Raw genomic sequence first — 20,023 nt, 5'->3', positions numbered from 1 at the left:
AGGGGACAAAAGAGAGGAGAAGAGAGAAAGGGGAAGAAGGGAAGTAAAGGAGGGAAGAAAATAGAGGACAGAAGTGGATAGGAGAAGTAATGAGGAGAAAGGAAAAAGATTTGTGGAGAGATGAGGAAAATGGAGCAAGAGGAGACACAAGGAGGAAAACGAGATGAGACAAGAGGAGAAGAGAAGTTTGGAGAGGAGAGGAGGAGACGAGAAGAGGGGAGTAGAGTAAAAAAGAGAGAAGAAGAAGAACGAAAAGAAGAGGAGAAGAGTGCAGTGGAGTCGGAAATCGAAGAGAGGAGAGGAGATAAGAGGAGTGGAGAAGAGTGGGATGGAGACAATAGGCGAGAACAGGAGGGAAGGAGATATGAGATAAAAGCAGAGGAGAAGGAGGGGAGAGAAGAAGGAGAATAAGAAGAGAAGAAGGAAAATGAGAAGAGAAAAAGGAGAATGAGAAGAGAAGAACAGAAGGGACTGGAGACGAGAGGAGAGAAGAGGTATTTGCAGAAAATATCGTCTCAGCGTCAAGAATTGATGCATTAATCAAATTATCGACATAAAACATTCAATAACATTTTGAAATGTATTGGAGAATGTATTAGATCGGTGCGAAATGCCTTTTGGCTGAGTACAAATCAAGAAAAAAATCTTCCACCCAAGATCTTTGATTTTACCTGCGATTATATCACTAAAAGCGTGAACGTAATTTTAATATTTATAAGAATCATCCAATTTTTCTCCACTTCTCGGTTCGTTGAAATGCAGATTTTGTAATTTAATATTCCCCCCCCCCCCATCGTTAATTCTAAACTGAATCATTCCGTTTCACACGGCGTGGACAATGAACCAATGTCATATGTCTAAAACTTACGAAAATTTTCTGCCAGCGGAAGGGTTTGATCCTACGTCCATCAGCCCTGTAAATCCGTAACAGTAACCACTACTCTACAAGCTCTCGCTCCTGAAAGGAGGTAGAAGGAGCTAACCAATGTGAAATGTAGAGGCAACTCTCCTCGTACATGTAATGTGCAAAGAATACTTGTTTGTAACAAAGAAAACGAAGGAACGTGTAGTACGTATCGGCAAAAACATTTAATGGAGAATTGCACATGATTAAAACTTTTCAGTCGATATTTGTGGAGGTATCTTTGCATTGAACTCGAGTGGGAAAATGGATAAAGTTAGTATGTACTGAATTGCCACAAATATAAATAGTTATATTATTATTATTTGTCAATGTCTTTGAAGCAGTACACAATTATCGGTAGAGTACCATAATTCACGATCTTATACATGAAAAAATATCCCTTTGAACGTGTGTCAATTCATTGATATATATATAAATTCCAGATGCAGAACAATGTCACCACTTTACTCCGTTATTAAAAATAATGTCACCATGCTCTTCATTAATAAAAAGAGAATTAAAAAAAGAGAACACCTCGTTAGGAGAATCGAACCTGGGACCACTAGCAGCCCAATCGAGAACTCTAACCACTACACGACGCCCTTTCCTTCCGTTGAAACAACAACTTAAGTATTCTGTCCCTCCAATATTGTAAATGTCGTTGGGTATACATGTAGTTGAACTGTTACTTGTTTTGAATTTCTTTCTTGTAGTATAGCAGCTATCTGCGAGAAATAATTTTCGAAGTGATGTAGAAAAACGAGAATATTGGTAGTTTTGAAAATGCGACTTATTTCTTCTAACTTATTATTGTGATTAGACATTATTAATGGAAAATATCTAGAGGCTTGAACATTGCAGGACGATGGTCTCTTCCTGTGATACTGCAACAGACGAAATGCTTGTTTGCTGACATTGGGTAGCTCCTTCTACCTGCTTTCAGGAGCGAAAGCTTGTAAAGTAATGGTTACCGTTAAGGATTTACAAGCTGATGGTCTTAGGTTCAAACCCCTCAGCTAGCAGATAATTTTCGTAAGTTTTAGACATATCCCACTGTGTTCATTGTTCACGCCGTGGGAAAAGGCAATGATTCAGTTTGGAATTAACAATGTGGGGAGGGGAAATATTAAATTACAAAATCTGCATTTTAACGAACCGAGAAGTGGAGAAAAATTGGATAATTCTTATAAATATTAAAATTACATTCATGCTTTTAGTGATATAATCGCAGGTAAAATCAAAGATCTTACGTGGAAGATTTTTTCTTGCTCTGAACTCAGTCAAAAAAGGCATTTCGCACCGATCTAATACATTCTCCAATACATTTCAAAATGTTATTAAATTTGATCAATGCATCAATTTTTGACACCGAGACGATATTTTCTGCACCTACCTCTTCTCTCCTCTCGTCTCCAGTCCCCTCTGTTCTTATCTTCTCCTTCTCCTCTGCTTTTATCTCATATCGCCTTCCCTACTTTTCTCGCATCTTGTCTCTATCCCACTCTTCTCCACTCCCCTTATCTCCTCTTCTGTCTTCGATTTCCGACTCCACTGCACTCTTCTCCTCTTCTTTTCGTTCTTCTCTTTTTCTCTCTTTTACTCTACTCTCCACTCCCCTCTTCTCGTCTCCTCCCCTCCTCTCCTCTCTTGTCGTTTTCCTCCTCTCTTCTCTTCTTTCCTCCATTTTCCTCACCTCTCCTCGAATCTTTTTCCTTTCTTCTCACTACTTCTCTTCTCCTCGTGTATCCTCTCTTTCTTCTCCTCTACTTTTCCTCTTCTCCTCTCGCTTTCTCTTTCTCCTCTCCTTTGTGACCTTTCGTTTTCTCTCATCTCTTTTTCTTTCTGTAGACACATCAACAATGTAATACTAGAAAACCTATTTTTTTTCTTTCAGAAAGAATTTTGTCATTTGCGATATAATAGTGATATTTTTATAATTTTATACAATAATACTTGTTTTTATTTCTTTCGCGTATTTCATAAATATCTATTGTGCATATGGCAACCCTGAAATTGAGCCTAACTCTACACGCAACCCACCAACGCCTTGTGTAAATTGAGTTGCCTAGTTTAAAATGTCGTTGTCCTAAAACTTTTGAGAGACACTGTACATGAGATCAGTTCTGCAACAATCAGGTGTAATCTGAATATTTTTTGCACGTATGATACGAGATCAGCGGCGGCGCCAGTGTTAATCATGTAGGTGTGCTGAGGGGGTGTGGAATGAAATTTGGGGGGATGATGTTGAAAATAAAGAAAACGTGAAACATGCATGGATTACATCAAATACCAATGAACATTTAATAGACTTTTATGAAAATATGCCAATGAAACTGGAGACTACTAGTGACTTGTTTCAGTTTTGTTTGTTTTGGCTACTACAAGAGCATGTTTTGTAATTTGAAACGAACAAAGCTTGTTTATGCAGGCCAATCACCATATACTGAGTCTTAAAAAAGGAAAATACATTGTTAACAAAAAAAATAGTTATGGTGGAAGAAAGACAACAGCCACTAATAATTGTAGAGACCCCCCCTATAATAGAGGATAGCAAATGCGGGTTCTCTTCCAGATTACCATCGATGTCTGTTGTCTACAATGACAGCGGTGTTACTCCAATGTGACGACAAGGTATGCAAGTCATACATAACGTAACATGGCAGATGCGGAGGATTAAGGGGTGTTGAAAAACCCCTTCGCACCTTCTTCCCCGCCGAAATGCATGAGAGCAAGAAAAGTTTGGTCGAAAGCAGAAATAAATATATATGACATTTTGTGTTGTATAGGATTTCATTGTTTGAGCTCCGAAGCATGTAATCTCAGGAAGAAGATGCAAATTATTATATTCTTTCGGCGTCAGAAAGTGCTTCCGTATTAAACTGAAGCGCGAACTCGTTCAATCTATCAAAATATCGCTCTTGTGCAACTGCTACGACGGAGCCATCGAGCAATGTGGGCATGTTTGGCCGAAACAAAGAACTTTGTACAATACTACTGCGGCAACACTGATCACAAATACCTCCGAAATCCGGCTTCCCTCCGAAATCCGAATTTTATCCGAAATCCGGATTCTCTGTTTTTGCTATCCGGATTCCGGATTTTAAAAGAATTCTGATTTGTCATCCCTAAATATTACCCAAAATATGTCAAGTGACACGAATATGTTTTCTTCAGTAACACATTAAAGTGCATAAACTGCGAATGATGCACTTTTGTTGCAATAAAAATACACACAGAAATGCATAAAAGGGTACTTTTATAAACTCCTGTTCCGTCTGATGCACTGAAAATGCATCAGTTGAAAATATCAAGACACCACAATTAAAAAAAATGGACATTTAACTGTGTCCGTTGATGCATTTATAATTTGTGTGTAATTTATTAGGGAACGGAATAGACAATTGCAGGACCGAAAACCGGACTTGAATTTTTATAGGCCATTTCTGCAATATGAGGATGCAGAGAAAATAGCATTTGGTTATGGAAACCAACCTCTATAATCTAGGTTGAGAGCTGATCTGACATTCAGCCTTAAGGTTAACGCTGCAGACATCTGACCTCGATCAAAGGTTATCGTCGCTGGTGTTCGAAATTGAATAATGTGTCGTGGTGGGAGTGCAGTTGTTATCTGATTGAAACCGAACTTCGTGAATAGAGTGTGTGCAGCGTAACACAATAATTCTTGCACAACTGCAGAATACTCTTACTGATTGGAATATTGCTATGTGAAGAGTACAGAAGAAAAGCCTGATTGTCCAATTTTATCGATTTGCTGTTGTCGATCGCATTAAATAGCTTCGTCAGTGTAGTTTGGTTTGTTGCAACTGTACAGACGAAAAACTCCGTAAGTCATGACAAATGTGGAAGTTTAAAAATGGTATACAGGGGAAAATTAGCGAGTCTTGAAAGCTCGATTTTTTCTCTTGTAAAAACAAGAAAATGTAATTTATCAGGCTTTCCCCCCGGACTCTTTATAAAAATTAGAGCCTTTCCTTTACCTAGTTTGTCTCGTCAACCCACCACATCCTTGTTGAAATCAATGATGCAGCCCACCTCCTTGGTGGAGTGGTTATCGCAGCACACTACGATGCCAGGGATCCCGGGTTCGAATCCCGTCCTGGCCATGGGTGTTCTTTGTGAGTGTTCCTTCATCAATTTAATCATATCATCACTCATCCTCATCTTCGCGATTAGCCAAAAGTGGCGGAAAAGCGAAGTAAAATAAACCAATCAATCAATAAATAAAATTAATGGTGGAAACAGTGCTGTTTCAATTTCCGCCACATCCACGACACATTTCACCATCTTCAGAATCAAAATTTGGTGCATCTCTGTCATCCAATCAGTACGCTACACACTTTTAGCTGGCGGCGTGAAAATTCCCAACATGTAGCGCATGACAGACATCTGACAGCCTTATAGCGACGTGTGAGGTGTTGAGAGGTGAGATGTAATGTGAATATTGTGTGAAGAAAACTCTTTATTTCACTGTTTTTCAATGTTGAGCAAGAATGATGTATGATATCAATGATAATTACCATCACAGCTGGTACGGTGTACTGTATTAGGTTTTAAACCTAGTTATAAACATGTACACAAATTACGTTTATTTACCCTTTCTTATTTTAAGATAATAGAAACCCTCTATGAGCATTCATATTACAGAGAGTTAAATTTGGAAACAAAATCAGCCAAATCCTTATTTTTTTATCAGAATCCACATATCCAATCAGTATTTTCCTGTGGTTTGTTTGTTTATGGACTAAAACTCATGAAATACTGCAAAAATAATTACTTTCATGCATGGAAAATGAAGAATTAAAAACGATTCACCAACACTGTATACTTGAGTAATCCAGTTTTGATCCTAGGCGCCTCAAATGTATGCTACAATATCTCTCTGGCATTGCCTTCCAATTATCTAAATTCCTTAAACATCTACGAATAATTTATTCCTGGCTTCGCTTAAAAAGGATATCTCAACTTGTGAAGTATCTTATGTCGTAAGGTTTATTTGGGGAAACGACTTCTATCGCTGTTTTAAGTATAACGACGAGTAAAGGATAGCCAGAAAACAGAAGTTGGTGTGACACCGAGTAATATTTTGCTCGTTTTTGTTCAAAGTTCTGCACATACAAAATTATTAATTTACCCTTTCAGTGTGTTATTCTCGAGATTCACACTCACTCAGATATTATCAGGAAAAATCTCGGTAAAAATGTATCTGTTATTTCATTTCATTTCATACCTTCGATGTTCTGGAAGAACTACACCAAGCCCGAAGTTCACTTGCATTTAGTACGTATTGTCGTTCACAGATGGCGTTCAAAGCCACTCGCCTCCACCTGTCGCAGATTCTACCACATGAAACGAAGCTTCTGTGCCTGCCTGCGGTGATCAGAAAACAACAATCTCGTAAAAGCAACTTACAACTTATTCTGCTCCCACTTCACTACATTTGTGCTACTTTACATAACTATTATCAGCAAATTCATTTTTTCCTCTCATACGTTTCATTATGAATTCATAAATAAATATTCTTGTATCTTTTTGGGGTGAGTAAACGGGTAGGCAGAGAAATGACGCCGTCGTTGCCATCAATGTTAGAATGAGAATTAGAAATTGCTTTTCATTAGTAGAAAATATATTTAAGCTTTTGTTTCTCAAATGAACGACTGAACCTTTCGACTCTCAATACGCCCGTGGTTGTCAAATACAAAATCATCACCTCGGATGACTAGCACGAAGCATGTTGAGTGTTCGACTCACGATCTTACTTTCTTCTCATCTCCTGGGTATGAACATTCCTTAGTGAAATTCAGTTCATCACAATTTATCTTGGGGTGTAAGGGATGACATTTTGAGAAGGCACCCAAAAGTGAACCTCATTACCCGTAACTGCAATCTTACAGGCCAACGAGGCTCTGTCGCCAGTCTAATCCTCTGTGTGTGTCACCCATATGTGTTGATGAGTGTCCCTTCATCCACTTCCATCTTATCACCATTCATCCTCATCGTCGCGATTAGCCAACATTGAAAGAAATGCCACGTTAAATAACCTAAATCAAACACAATTTATCTTCATCGTCACGATTAGCCAAAAGTAAGAGAAGGGCGACGTAAGAAATTTAAAAACACAAAAGTCGTAGAATATTTAGTACATATACTACTTTTTCTGGGAAGAAATTTTCCGGTTCTCTCCAAGTTGGTTTGTTATTGTGTTCAATAGAACCTCTCTAAAAATATTGTGGTATGATGTTCAGGAATTATGACCTTGAAAAAAAGTCGGTACGGCGTACCGTTGCGTACCGCCAGAAAAAGAGCACTGTATACTACAGTGCGTTCGTTTTGGCTCTGGGCCGAGATAGCACGTGAACAACTTTGAACAACTCTTATAAACACAGGTTAGTACCAGTGGCGTATGCTGGTTCTAAAGAGTGGGTAATCTCCCAACCTTGATCCTCAAACTCCAAAAGTTTCCGTGCAATTTATGTCGGGATCCATATTGGATTTAGGAATATTGTGTCGGAATGTTTGTCTTATTGCTACGACCACAATCAAATTAATTATCGTTATTGCAGTTTAATATATGTGTAGAATTTCAAATAATAAAACAAGACAGTATTATAAAGCTATAAAAAAAACAACCTGTGAAATATAAAATGAAAGACGTGCACTAGTGAAATAAAAACCCGCAATATTAATTTAAGTGCAAAATTCAACTTACTCCAGGACCCGATTACTTTTGCCGTACTACATCCAAAGCACGCTGTTTGTCCAGTTGCACGTTAATACGTGTCTGTGCGAAAGATTGCAGCTTAACAAAGGAAGTTATGTGACTTTTGGATTTTTCATGTTTGACACAAGCGTTGCAAAGATTACAGTATCCGCCACGCGTCCATACATTCTTTTCAGCCCCGAAAAGTAAGCACGGCCATCAAAAAAGCAAAGCTTATTAACACTTATACTTCCTGTCAACCATGGTGTTTTGTCATAATTTGCTTGCGAAAATGCCTCACATATTCCCGATCTTTGTCTTTGTGCTTAGAAATAAGTTCAAGCGATGACACTGGCCTGCTTGTATTAACAATTTGCAACTTCTCCTGAAAAGATCTTGTTCCAAAAGGTTTCACCAGCAAATCTTGTATCACATCCATTACCCTTTAACACAGCACTATCACGACAAACACTAACACCTAAATAAATAATAAACACGAAGCACAGCACGAAGCCAACGACTACACGCATTCAGTTTCACGCGCCAAACTTCTGTTGTTGTGTTCCTGGCTGAGAATGAAATTCCCTATGAATGATAAAAAAAAATCCCTTTCCGAGCTCGAAATGACAGGTTTTAAAAGTTCGAATCATTGCAGGCCAGAGCCAGAATTTTATTTCGGGATGGGGATCATCCCTTATTAGCAGCCGCCACATAAAGTTGAAACAGTGGGATTAGAAGAAGTCCTGAAGATGAATCTCAGATTATTACAACGTATTATGCAAGTTGTTTAATCCTGCTAATGAAGTAAAATTAATTACCACTATACACTTTTTAAATTAGATATTTGTAGGATTTCGGGGAGGGGGGTTTCAGCCCCGCGAGTCCTCTACCTGCCTACGTGCCTGATGTGTCTTTTTTTTTTTTCGTTTTATGTTTAATTCGTTCATCTTCATCACTATTAATCTAAAGAGGCGGAATATAGCAACTTAAATTAAAATTAATATAAAATTAAAATTATATATATAATTTATTTTTGATATCTTTCCCTTTAAAAAATATTCATTTCCGTGAAAGAAGTATTCTCCCTGCTTTTGAAGATTAGAGAAGAGAAACAATCACTATTTTTGTAAATACAAGGATGGGGGAGTCAGCATAAATTGCTTAAGCTTTGAATTTTAATTTAGTTTGCTTCATCTTCAATATTTAAGCTTTTTCCTTTTGATAAATTTATGTTCAAGTAACAGAAATCAGCAAGACAGAAGCAAATGTAAAGTAAAAATTAGCGTAGAATTGGTTTGCCCATGTTATTCAATTTTCCTGTTCTTCGCACTCTACCGGGTATGTTTTCCCTAGTTCAGCGGAGGGAACGGGAAAAGGCTCTGAAGGTTGAGAGTGCGACCGGTGGACTCTCATAAGAAGGAGCTTACCCGGTGTCCGGTAAAAATGGCAACGGAAAAAATGGCCAAGTAAAAATGGCAAACGGAAAAAATGGCAAAAGGTAAAAATGGCAAAAGTGAGAATGGCGAAAGTAAAAATGCCGACAAGAAGAAACAAAAAGCAAATGATAAATAATTGATATAATTAATTCACATGTAAATTGTAAAGAGTATTCATCAGGTTCTTAAGAATGCAATACCTGATACGTGTGAAATTAATTTATGATAATTTATACACTATATTACCGAATAAGGGTACCAATCCTAATAAAATGTTCGTGGTACACTTCGAAATCAATCTTACATGATTGCATGAACGTAACAAAGTATCAGAATACGACTACTACAGACTTATTCTTCTTCCTTTTTAGAATGCAAACGGCTGCATGTACCCACAAAGGCAAAAGTCATAGGCACGTATTCTGAAACTTTCACTTGGTTTACAGCAACAATTCTTATTTATTGTACAGTGGTTGTATCCAGTGGTTGCGTTTGGGTTCCAAAACTAGGGAAATATAAATAATTGTTATAAGCAAATCATATGTAATTCGGAAGGAAGAAAAACATTGATGCAGTATGTAACAAAGATAGTATATATTCACCATAGGTTTCGTCACTTTACAATTATTTAACTAACAATATGTATCACCATTGATTTCGTCATTTTACATGCATTGCAACTTTAGGTTATGTGAAACTCCTCGTAAGAAATCTTCCAATGTTCTTTTGTTAGCACTGTAATCAATGCACAAATTTCGCAGTCTGTGTTGCATGTCGGTATATATTCTCCTAGTTTTCTTCTTTGGAAGTTGTCCTCTCTCAGCCTGCAGAATAACCGCTTTCACTGCTGCATTTTCTTGTTGGATGCACCTGATTAACTTCCACACTGTAGGATGCTTGTAGCCCACCAAATGCGAAAACTTATTGTTCCATCCCTCGCAGATGTTATTTGTACGAGGGTTGTTTGTTAGCGTTGCCTCGTGAGTGTTCCAAGTATGAGGAGGGAAGCGTGGAGGGACGCTTCTGAGCCTCAACGAGTTGTCAACATGTGTTCCAACTCTTCTGAAACTTCCCGATACATAAGTCGCGTCAAAGTAGTCTACCAGTTCTTCGGCCTCAGAAGGAGCAATTTCTTTAAGGTACTTCAAGCCGGAGATCACATCTGGACATGGCAAAAAAGCCAGAGAATCAATTTGACAACAAAATAAAGAAAACTGCTCCTTCTCTTTATACATGGTCGAGAGCCCAAGTTCTTGTATTTTTCGCCAAGTACTCTGTCGCAAATGAAAGAAACACCCATTTATGGCAAAACTATGTCCAAACTTGTTGTGCACTGCATTGTGAACTGCAATTTCGAAATCACAGACAACGTTCACTGGGGAGAGATGGCAACCGAAGCTCTGACACTTGCTCAGTAAAGCCTGCAAAGAGAAAATAGTTGTGCTGTAAATTCCCTTACAATATTGTATTTGCTATTAAATTAATAAAATCAAGAAAACACATTTGCGATTTTTTTTTAAAAGAAACATAACAGATATTTTATGTTATAATCAAGAACATATTTTAAACAAAAAGAGCAAATTAATAAACTTTTTGAACATAATGCCAAGAAGACATATTTTCGATAGAAAAATGATTAATAAGGAATCTGTTAATCATCTAAGAAAGGACTGTGTTCCTAGTCATAAAGTAAACTCTTGACTAACTTCTGAAAATACCTATTTATGTTGACCTGACTACATTAAAATGGAATGAATGTTTACCTCAAATAGCTCCTCGTAAGTTGCCTGTGTTTTATTTTGCAGTAGTGCGTAGACAACAGAAACAGAACTCTCTCCCAATGGAACCAGTATAACATGCAGTTGGCTGAACAGTCGTGGTGCAACGGCGAAATTTCCATCCATGAACCAAGTGTCGGATTTTGAAAGAAGCTCCAGACATTCCCTCGTACCAAATATTAGGATCCGACTTTCATAGTCAGCACCATTATCGTAGATGAGAAATTGTTCATTACTTCCTCCGCTCGACAATTTCCACTCCTCTGAAAGAACAGAAGAAAATACGTTAAACCTCTGACTTTATATTCTAACAGACAAACCACATTAAAGAATGAAGAATTTAAACGGCATAATAATAATTTTTGGGAACATCAAATACAATTTATCTCTTCAAAGACAGTGTTAAGACATAAACATTATATTATATTTAATTACAAATGATTCAACGCTAGACATAATTTCTCAATTTTCACATAAAATCAGAATATATTGCATTTCCCATTTCTATTCTTGCCATTTCTACCGTTACCATTTTTTCCATTGCCATTTTTTCCTTTTGCCATTTTTACCTAAATTCGCTTACCCTGGCCACGGAATCACCGCGCCTGAAAAGCAGTGTTTCCTCTCCCTCTTTCTCTCTCCTCCCTCCTCGCCAAGGGTTGTAAGGGAAGAGGGAGAAATGACGTCAGGGTGAGATTCCCTGAAGTCATTCCACCGGCTGGAGAAAGGTTTCCGGACATTCAGCGGCAAACGGTTGGAAGCATTCGCGCGCTGGAAGCAAAGAAATGTATGCATGGAAAGTGGTTTGGAAGAATATTGCGAAGAAATGTATATATATATTTTTTCTTTTAAAAAAAAAAAGAAATATAGCCGGGTCATCTGCGATTACCTAGATGACCCAGAGTATACGCCGCTGGTTAGTACTCGTGATGCAATATAAATATAATTGTCTATATACTAAAGATATGTGCGTAAATAAGCGAGACGTTACGGGACGAAAATACCTACACACACACACACTATCTCGGCCCAGAGCCAAAATGAACGCACTGTACTATATGCCTATTTTATTATCACGTGTATATGCAAAGATTAACATCTTTTCTTTCTTCTTGTGCAGGTGAAACAGTGACGGACGTAGAACTTCTAACGTGAAATTCAACCAACCATGCCTCAACCTCGATTCGCTGACACGACAAAACTACTTCTAAACGGTGATGGTGCAGGTAAGGAAGACCTCTCGAACTTAAGCTAGAATGTTTTCTTTGGCATGCTACCTTGAAAATGCCACAGTATGCTCCTTTGTAAGCCTTCGTTCAGGATAGAAATTAATATACAGCTGCTAAAAGTGTAAGCAAACATCTTTTCCATATGGAAGGTGAATGGTGTTTTGCTGAATTTGAAGACAGAACTGAAGAGTACAGAGAATTGACACATTTCTGTTTTGTTTTCGTAACTTTCGTTCTTTTTTCCGAAGGCAAAAAGACACTGTTCACACAGCATGAAGAACAAAGGTTGAAAGTTAAGCAATAATAAAAAATAATAAAGAATTCTTCGTTGAGTTGTCATTATCGTGCGATTGTCACTTTAGAAAGTCAGGTCTTACAAATGACCCAATCATGTATACATTGTACGTACGACCTAGTACCTTTATCATGACATTACAGAAAATCTCTCTCTCTCTCTGCCAGGCGCGTATCTAGAGATATATTTCGTTCGGGGGGTCTGAACAGTCTCAGGAATAATAACAACTATATTAATAATGTATAAATTAAAATATTGAAGTAATTATATTAAATAAATACTAATTAAATATATAAATACATTAATATTATGTTATTACACGAATAGGTAAAAAGGCTGTATAAGAATATAGATATAACAGCACGTAATTCATTGTCTAGCTAACCTGTAGTTAAGATTTGTAGTTTGAATTTGTATAAAAACAAGTCCCCCGGCAAAGAAATTAATGTCAAATACAGTAGATGAAGAATTGAATATTTATTCAATAACAAAAAAGGATGTTAGATCCAGTTGGCGAAATGTAAAGTTCCTGATTAATATTTTGTACATATTATCATAAATAGTGTGCAAGCATAAATCTTTGGTACTGTCCTTAAGCCGTATGATCCCAATATAATCCTTGCCTTTTAATAAGTTCAGAGGAAATAACCATCGATTATACAACAAATGCTAAACAAGTATATTTTCATAATTTAATTTTAGTACTTGGTAAAGTCTTTTGTTGGTGGCGGTCCGTACCCCCTCGATCCCTATATACAACCTTGCTCTCTGTAACCACAGTTGCATTTACACGTAATTTATACTGTATTATATATAATAAAAACTTCATTACATTTTTCATTTGTTCCTTTTTATTGCTCTTTAATTAAGACAAGCAGTATGGATTCTCGTTTTCATTTTGTAATAACAAATTATGTACATGAATACAACAGTTCTTATCATAGCCGATCTCCATGACGGAGTGGTTTCTGACAAGACTTCGTACAATATTCACACTTTCATAAATTATAATATGTTTTACTTTTATGTAACCACACATATTTTAGGTCAGTACAATGTGATTCATCAACGGCATCCTAACACGAGAACGTTAACTTGCCGACTCACAACGTCACCAACAATGGTTCCAGTTTCGAATCCCGGCTGGGGCATGGTGTTATCTTCGTTAATTTTCTGTAATCATCGTTCACCTTCATCATCGCGATTAGCCTAAAGAGGCAGAAAGCGATATAAAACAAGAAAAATACAAACTGAAAATCCAGTTTATTTTTCAAACTTACTAAAGATCGAAATGTGCATTCATCTCCAATCTTAATATTCCCGGGTGTATTTTTTTCAGGTCTGTATATATAAAATCGCCTCATCCGCATGTGAATATATAATACACCGTCCTATTTCACCCTTTGGTGAAAATGTCAATCCATTAAATAATTAATGTTCATTTGGAAATATATAAGATGTTCCACTGTCCTAAGTGATATGAAGGTTCTACGGAACATATGATTAATCTTGGACATGGGCGAAGCGATGTGATTAGCACCACGACAATTTTCCCCTGTGAGTTACCCATCTGATTGGATATTTGATGAACTGTAGAATGAACTACCAATTGTCTACCGTGGTTATATGTGGCAACTCAGGGTCTCTCCGATGGAGTAGTGATAACGTCGTCGCCTTTTAATCAAGGGATCCCGGCTTCAATACCCGGTGGAGGCCAGGCGATCGCCCCTCCCAACTGCCACGCTTTTGAATGTATTATTATGACATAATACTTTCGAAGACTAATATTCTGTCTTTTATCACCAAGCTTAAAAAGGCTGTCTTTTATCACCAAGCTTAAACAGGCTCGAGAGACATTTAAAAAAAGTTGAATTAGCTTATGATGGGCTGATCGAAATTGAACCTACAGTTTAAATGTGGAACCGAACCACTGGGAAATACCTATGCCTGAAAAGGGAATCGAACCCGAGACAACTTGAGGCAATAGGTTTTTGACTCTGTTTATTCACCGTACTCCTCGTCTTATCGTTCAGTTTACCGTGTCAATGAGAGGAATTAGACAACGGCATACAATAATAACCAATCTATTCCTGCCCTGGACCCCTATTTTTGCAAGACAATACGCTAATCTGTAGAACATGGAGTAAGCTTAGACTGTGTCTGAAATGTACAAAGGCTCTGTCCGAAAGATACAAGTACAGACTTGAAGTATGGTCTTGACGGAAGTGACGTCACCTAGTACAGTTTGAAAGCGCCAAGAACAGAAGCATGCAAGTGTACAGCACGCAGTACAGGTGGTTGCTGACTAGGTCACGTGATTTCACTCGTTGTTCATTTGTTTAAAATCACGGAGGTAGAAGTTCAGCAACACAGGTTAAATATACGTTATGGGCCAGCAAGTTTTTGGTTAAAGTTCTTCTAATGTGTGGAAATGTATGTGTACGAACATTTTGAAAATGCTATGTGATTTCTATGGTGAAAAACAAGTGTTTAAAACGCGGGAAAATCAACGAGTACTCAGTTTTATCTACTGATCGTATTTGGCGCTGCAGTTGAAGTGCAATTCGAAAGACTTTCACTTCCAGTCCACGACTTGAAGACCGCACTCCAAGACCATACTCGGAGGATGCTCGCTTCAAGTATGGCCTTGCACCTTTCTGGCACGGCCAGAGTACAGACCAGCGGCGTATACTCTGGGTCACCTAGGTAATCGGAAATGACCCGACTATAATTTTTTAAAAAAGTTGCTTTATTTCTTTGCAATATTCTTCCGAACCAATCTTTGATTCGCATATTTCTTTACTTCCAGCGCGCGAATGTTTTTCAAACGTTTGCCGCTGAATGTCCGAGAGGCTTTCAGCCACTTTCTCCAGCTGGTAGAATCTGGTGACGTCAGGGTGAGATTCCACCGGCTCCCTTTAAATCCCTTGACGGGAGGGGAAGGAAACACTGCTTCTCAGGCGCGGTTATTCCGTGGCAAGGGTAAGCTCCTTCTGGAGAGAGTCCATCGGTCGCACTCTCCACCCCAGAGCCTTTGCCGTTCCCTCGGCTGGCAGTGGCACCCTTTTCTGCCATTCTTCCCCGGTGGCCTTTGTATCGTAGGAGCTGTGTTGTATACGACAGGGAAATTTCTCAGGAAACAGAATTCTGGGTTCCCAAATTACGTACTGAAAAGGAAAGTAGAGAAAATACATCTGAAAGTGCGCGAGAAACAGGGAAATATGAACAACATTTGCGAACCAATTCTATGTTAATTCTCATTTTACATTTGCTTCTGTCTTCCTGATATCTGCTATTTCAACAGATATTGTCATAGGAAAAGAAAGCTTTAATATTGAAGATGACGGTAATTAAATAAATTAAAATTTTAACTAGAAATTCAAGAAATTACACCGACCTCTGTGGCGGAGTGGTTGCCACAGCTCCCTACGACGTCAGAGCTCCAGGGTTCGAATACCGGGCTGGGCATGGGTGCTCTTTGTAAATGTCCCTTCATCAATTTCATATCATCACTCGTAGTGATTAGCCAAAAGTAGCAGAAAAGCGACGTCAAATAACAATTTAATAAATCGATTAATGAAGTAAGTAAACTATTTATATGCTTACTTTTATTCATTTTTGTATTTTAAAATGCGTGATTACTTTCTTTGTAGCCTTCAAAACCAGTGAGAGTATTTCTTTCACAGAAATGAATAATTTTTAAAAGGGAAAGCTATCAGAAATAAATTATATATATACGTACACATATATTAGGTAATTTAAGTTGCTTCTCCCCCCTCTCTAGATTAATAATGATCATAATGATAAAAGATGTTTGAATGTAAAATATATAAACAAAAAACGCAATGATTCCAACTTATAGAACCTCGCGCATCGCAGGGAAAATGAAGTCTGTGTCAAGCAGTAAGGAACCACAATAGAAGATTGGCGCAGGGAATTGAATGCGTGTTGTAGCGATTCGAGAATTTAATATTTGTTTAGCTGTTAGTGGTTTAGTATTTGTGCTAGTGCTGTGTTTAAAGTTAAAGGCAATGGATATAATATAATATTTTCGTAAAAAAACTAAATATGCTGACCAAGGCAGTAAAGAAGGTTGAAACGTTACGTTTAGTTTATGTTTTTAATAAAATAAATTACTGCCTTGGTCAGCATATTTAGTTTTTCATAATCATGGAAACAAGGCTTAATGGTGTTATAATATTTTCGTGTGAAAATATTTGGAACGGGATCTTTTCCGGAGAAATTGCAAATAGTTAATGTAGGTAGGCCAGTAGAATCTCTTGTACCACAGGTCTTGAACTCAAACTTCCGTGTATAAAAACAAAAATCAGGAATGCACGAGTAACTGGGTACTGGGGTAACTTGAATTTTACACTTCAATTAATATTGAGGGGTTTTATTTCACTACCGAATTCCTTTCATATTCTTTGTTACAGGTTTTTTCTTATAGATTTATTATATTATCTTGTTTTATTGTTTGAAATTCTAAACGTAGATTAACTGCAAGTGCAATCACAACAATTATTCGACAGTGGTCGCAACAATAAGGTAACATTTTTCATACATACATTCGTAAATCCTGTATGAATGTTGAGGTAAATTTAGGGTTACCAGACGTCCGGATTTTCCCGGACATGTCCTACATTTTAGCCTTATGTCCGGCGTCCGGGAGGAATTTGAAAAATATCATAAATGTCCTACATTTTGAGCGTCACATAATATTAATTAGGAAAGTAGGTAACAGGAAAAAATCATGCAAGTTACAAGTCTATGGACTGCGCTTCCAAACTCAATGGTGAAATTAATTTTGATTCGGTCATTGCCCAAAAAGAAATAGGTTTGTCCTGTTATTAAAAATACGGAAAAACGGAAGCACTTAATGAACAAAGTTTTGGGACCACTTTCTGATAACGTCCAATGCCTGAGCAGAATCTCTTGCCTTAGGGTTTATACTGATGGAACAAGGTCTTGCCCATTCTGATTCAATATAATTTGATTGTAAAGCAGGGGTATAGAGAACAAAGTTATTCAGGATGTCTACCAGTCAAGAAAGTCATGGTAGTCAAGAAAAAGTAAAGAAATCAACAAATAGGTCAAGAAATCAATACAAAGCCAATAAATTATTCTTGTGGTCAAGGATTTTTGCTACATATCATAATGACTGATTGGTTGATTTCGTTTATTTTACTTAACTTTTTTCTGTCCCTTTGGATAATCGCGAAAATGATAATGAATGGCGGCAATGTAAGATGGATGAAGGGACAGTCACAAACAAATAGGGACAACCGACTCAAGCCCCACATAAGATTATATTGGCTTGACTCCACACGCCAAAGCCTTGCTCATCTACCAAATACAGTTCAGGATGCATTAATACGAGAAAGCAGATCTAATTCTCTTCTTAAATTCAGCTTCAGTTTTCATCTTAACTGGCCCTTTGGTAGGGGTTTTCAATAAATAAATATTTATTTTCTTAATTACTAATTTCCAATTTTACCTAAGTAGGGGTCGGATAAATAAACGTTAAGAAAGACGGGAAAAAGATCTAGAAAAGTCCAGAAAAAGTCAAGAATTCTGGTAGACACCCTGTTATTGAAATAAAGACTACCCACGATGAAACTTCTCGAACTTCAAACTTCTCGAATTTTAAATTACGTTAATTACTGAATATTTGTTTAACATTACAGGTCATAATTCAAATGTTCAGAGAGTACTTTTATTACCATCAGCCCAACAGACTAACGAGAGAAATTATTTTTTCATAAAGTCTGTAAAATGTCTGTTACTAGTCCCTATAATTTCAAAGAGTTTGACTGAGTTTGACTAAACCTGAAATTTTGATAAAAATTGTCTCCTCAGAGAAGTACCAGGGGCTCCCCCATGGCGCAGTGGTGTCGAGTGGTTAACAGAGCGCGCTACAACACCAGGGGATCCGGGTTCGAGTCCCGTGTAAGGCATGGGTATTTGTCTTTGTCCAGATGATACGAAACTGAGAAACTGTAACAATTGAAAAGTGTAAAAGTGAGAAAAAGTGTAAATTGGGTGGGATACCTCCGTGTAGGGGGTATTTCCTTGTAAAGGGGTAGGTGAGACTCGATCTTTAAAGGTATCGCCCCGCAAAAAAAAAGTCGACCTCCGTGGCGAAGTGGTTAGCACAGCGCGCTGCAACGCCAGGGGTTCCGGGTTCGAGTCCCGGGTAAGGCATGGGTATTTGTGTTTGTCCAAACGTGATAAACTGAGAATACTGTAAAAATTGAAAAAGTTGAAAAGTGTGAATGAAGGGGGAATACCACCGCGTAGGGGTATTCCTTAAAAAAAAGAAAAAAAGTGGTAGCGTCATTGCCTTGTAATCAAGGGGTCCCGGGTTCGATACCCGGTGGAGGCACAAGTGGTTCGGATTCCACTTTAAACTGTAGGTCCAGTCCCGATTAGCCTTACTGTGCATAAAGTGGACTTAAAACACCAACTCAAACCAAACCAAACTCAGAGAAGTATCACTTAAATCATGTAGTAAGAGGTGCATTGATTAGTATGATTTCAAGTCTTGACATTTTGCATTTAAAAATTCATGAAGAATTATTTTTTTAAAACTGAAAAGTGTAATTTTTCAACTACTTTCTAACGTGCTCTATAGAAATATGTATTATTTATTGAGAATGTTTTGTGTCCTACATTTTGACTTAATGTCCTACATTTTGGGACAGCATGTCCTACATTTCCCTTACAGCGATCTGGTAACCCTAGGTAAATTTGCAGGGAGACTTCAGGAGTGGGTGGATGAATCAAGTGTCTGAGATTACCCACTAGTTAAAACCAGCATACGCCACTGGTACAGACTTGAAATATGGTCTTGACGGAAGTGACGTTACCTAGTACATTTCGAAAGCGCCAAGTACGTAAGCAATCCAGACCACATCTCTGAGCACAGATCGTTGCAGACTTGGTCACGTGATTTCTTAACTCGTTGTTCATTTGTTTGAAATCGCGGAGGTAGAAAGCAAGCAACACAGGTTACGTTAGGTTAGGTATATATCCCAATCATTCAAGAATAGTTACTGGAATACTCTCTGCAAAATTTTCAAATATCACACTGGTTGGTACCGACCTCCGTATCAGAGTGGTTAGCACAGCTTCTACGACGCCAGGGGTTGTGGGTTTGAATCCAGGCTGGCATGAGTGTTCTTTGTGAGTATATCTTCATCAATTTCTTTCATCATTTCATTTATTTCACTCATCCTCATCCTCTCGATTAGCCAAAGAGTGGCAGAAAGGCGAAGTAAAATAAACCAAATCAATCACACTGGCTGCTGCCACTCTGCAAGAAATCTAGAACTTTGCTTGTTAAATGCAAAATGTTTCTGTTCGTATTCCACGTTTAAATTGATAGGAGGCCTAACCGCCACTTAACGTTCTTTGCTTGAAATTGCCATTTTATAACATGATACGCCATCCTTTCAGATTCAATTATAAAATTATAATAATATAACCAGCATGATGTTTGGAAAATTTCGAAAGGGGGAAAAATTCTTGTTAACTGCTCTTGAAGCATTCGGATGCCAAAAATTAGCAACGAGAGAAGGGTACAGAAACCAAAGGGAATTTTCCCGCGTCCCCCTTCAAATAACACCTTGAATATAACAAACCACAAATTTAAAACAATGTA

General features: G+C 37.7%; 1 protein-coding gene across 1 annotated transcript in view; it reads left to right on the top strand.

Moving 5' to 3' along the window:
* The window catches only part of Kank (KN motif and ankyrin repeat domain-containing protein 2 kank), a 207,442-nt gene that overhangs the window by 97,011 nt on the left and 90,408 nt on the right, over positions 1-20,023 (top strand). The window contains exon 2 of the mRNA XM_083117142.1: positions 11,957-12,062. Within this exon, the coding sequence (XP_082973268.1) occupies positions 12,005-12,062 (58 nt within the window). The 5' untranslated portion in view covers positions 11,957-12,004. The remainder of the gene's footprint in view (positions 1-11,956; positions 12,063-20,023) is intronic.

The sequence above is a fragment of the Lepisma saccharinum genome, chromosome 2 (genome assembly GCF_977018435.1).
Source record: "Lepisma saccharinum chromosome 2, izLepSacc3.1, whole genome shotgun sequence".
In the NCBI taxonomy this organism is placed as follows: Eukaryota; Metazoa; Arthropoda; class Insecta; order Zygentoma; family Lepismatidae; genus Lepisma; species Lepisma saccharinum.
This window is presented reverse-complemented; position numbering and strand designations above follow the sequence as displayed.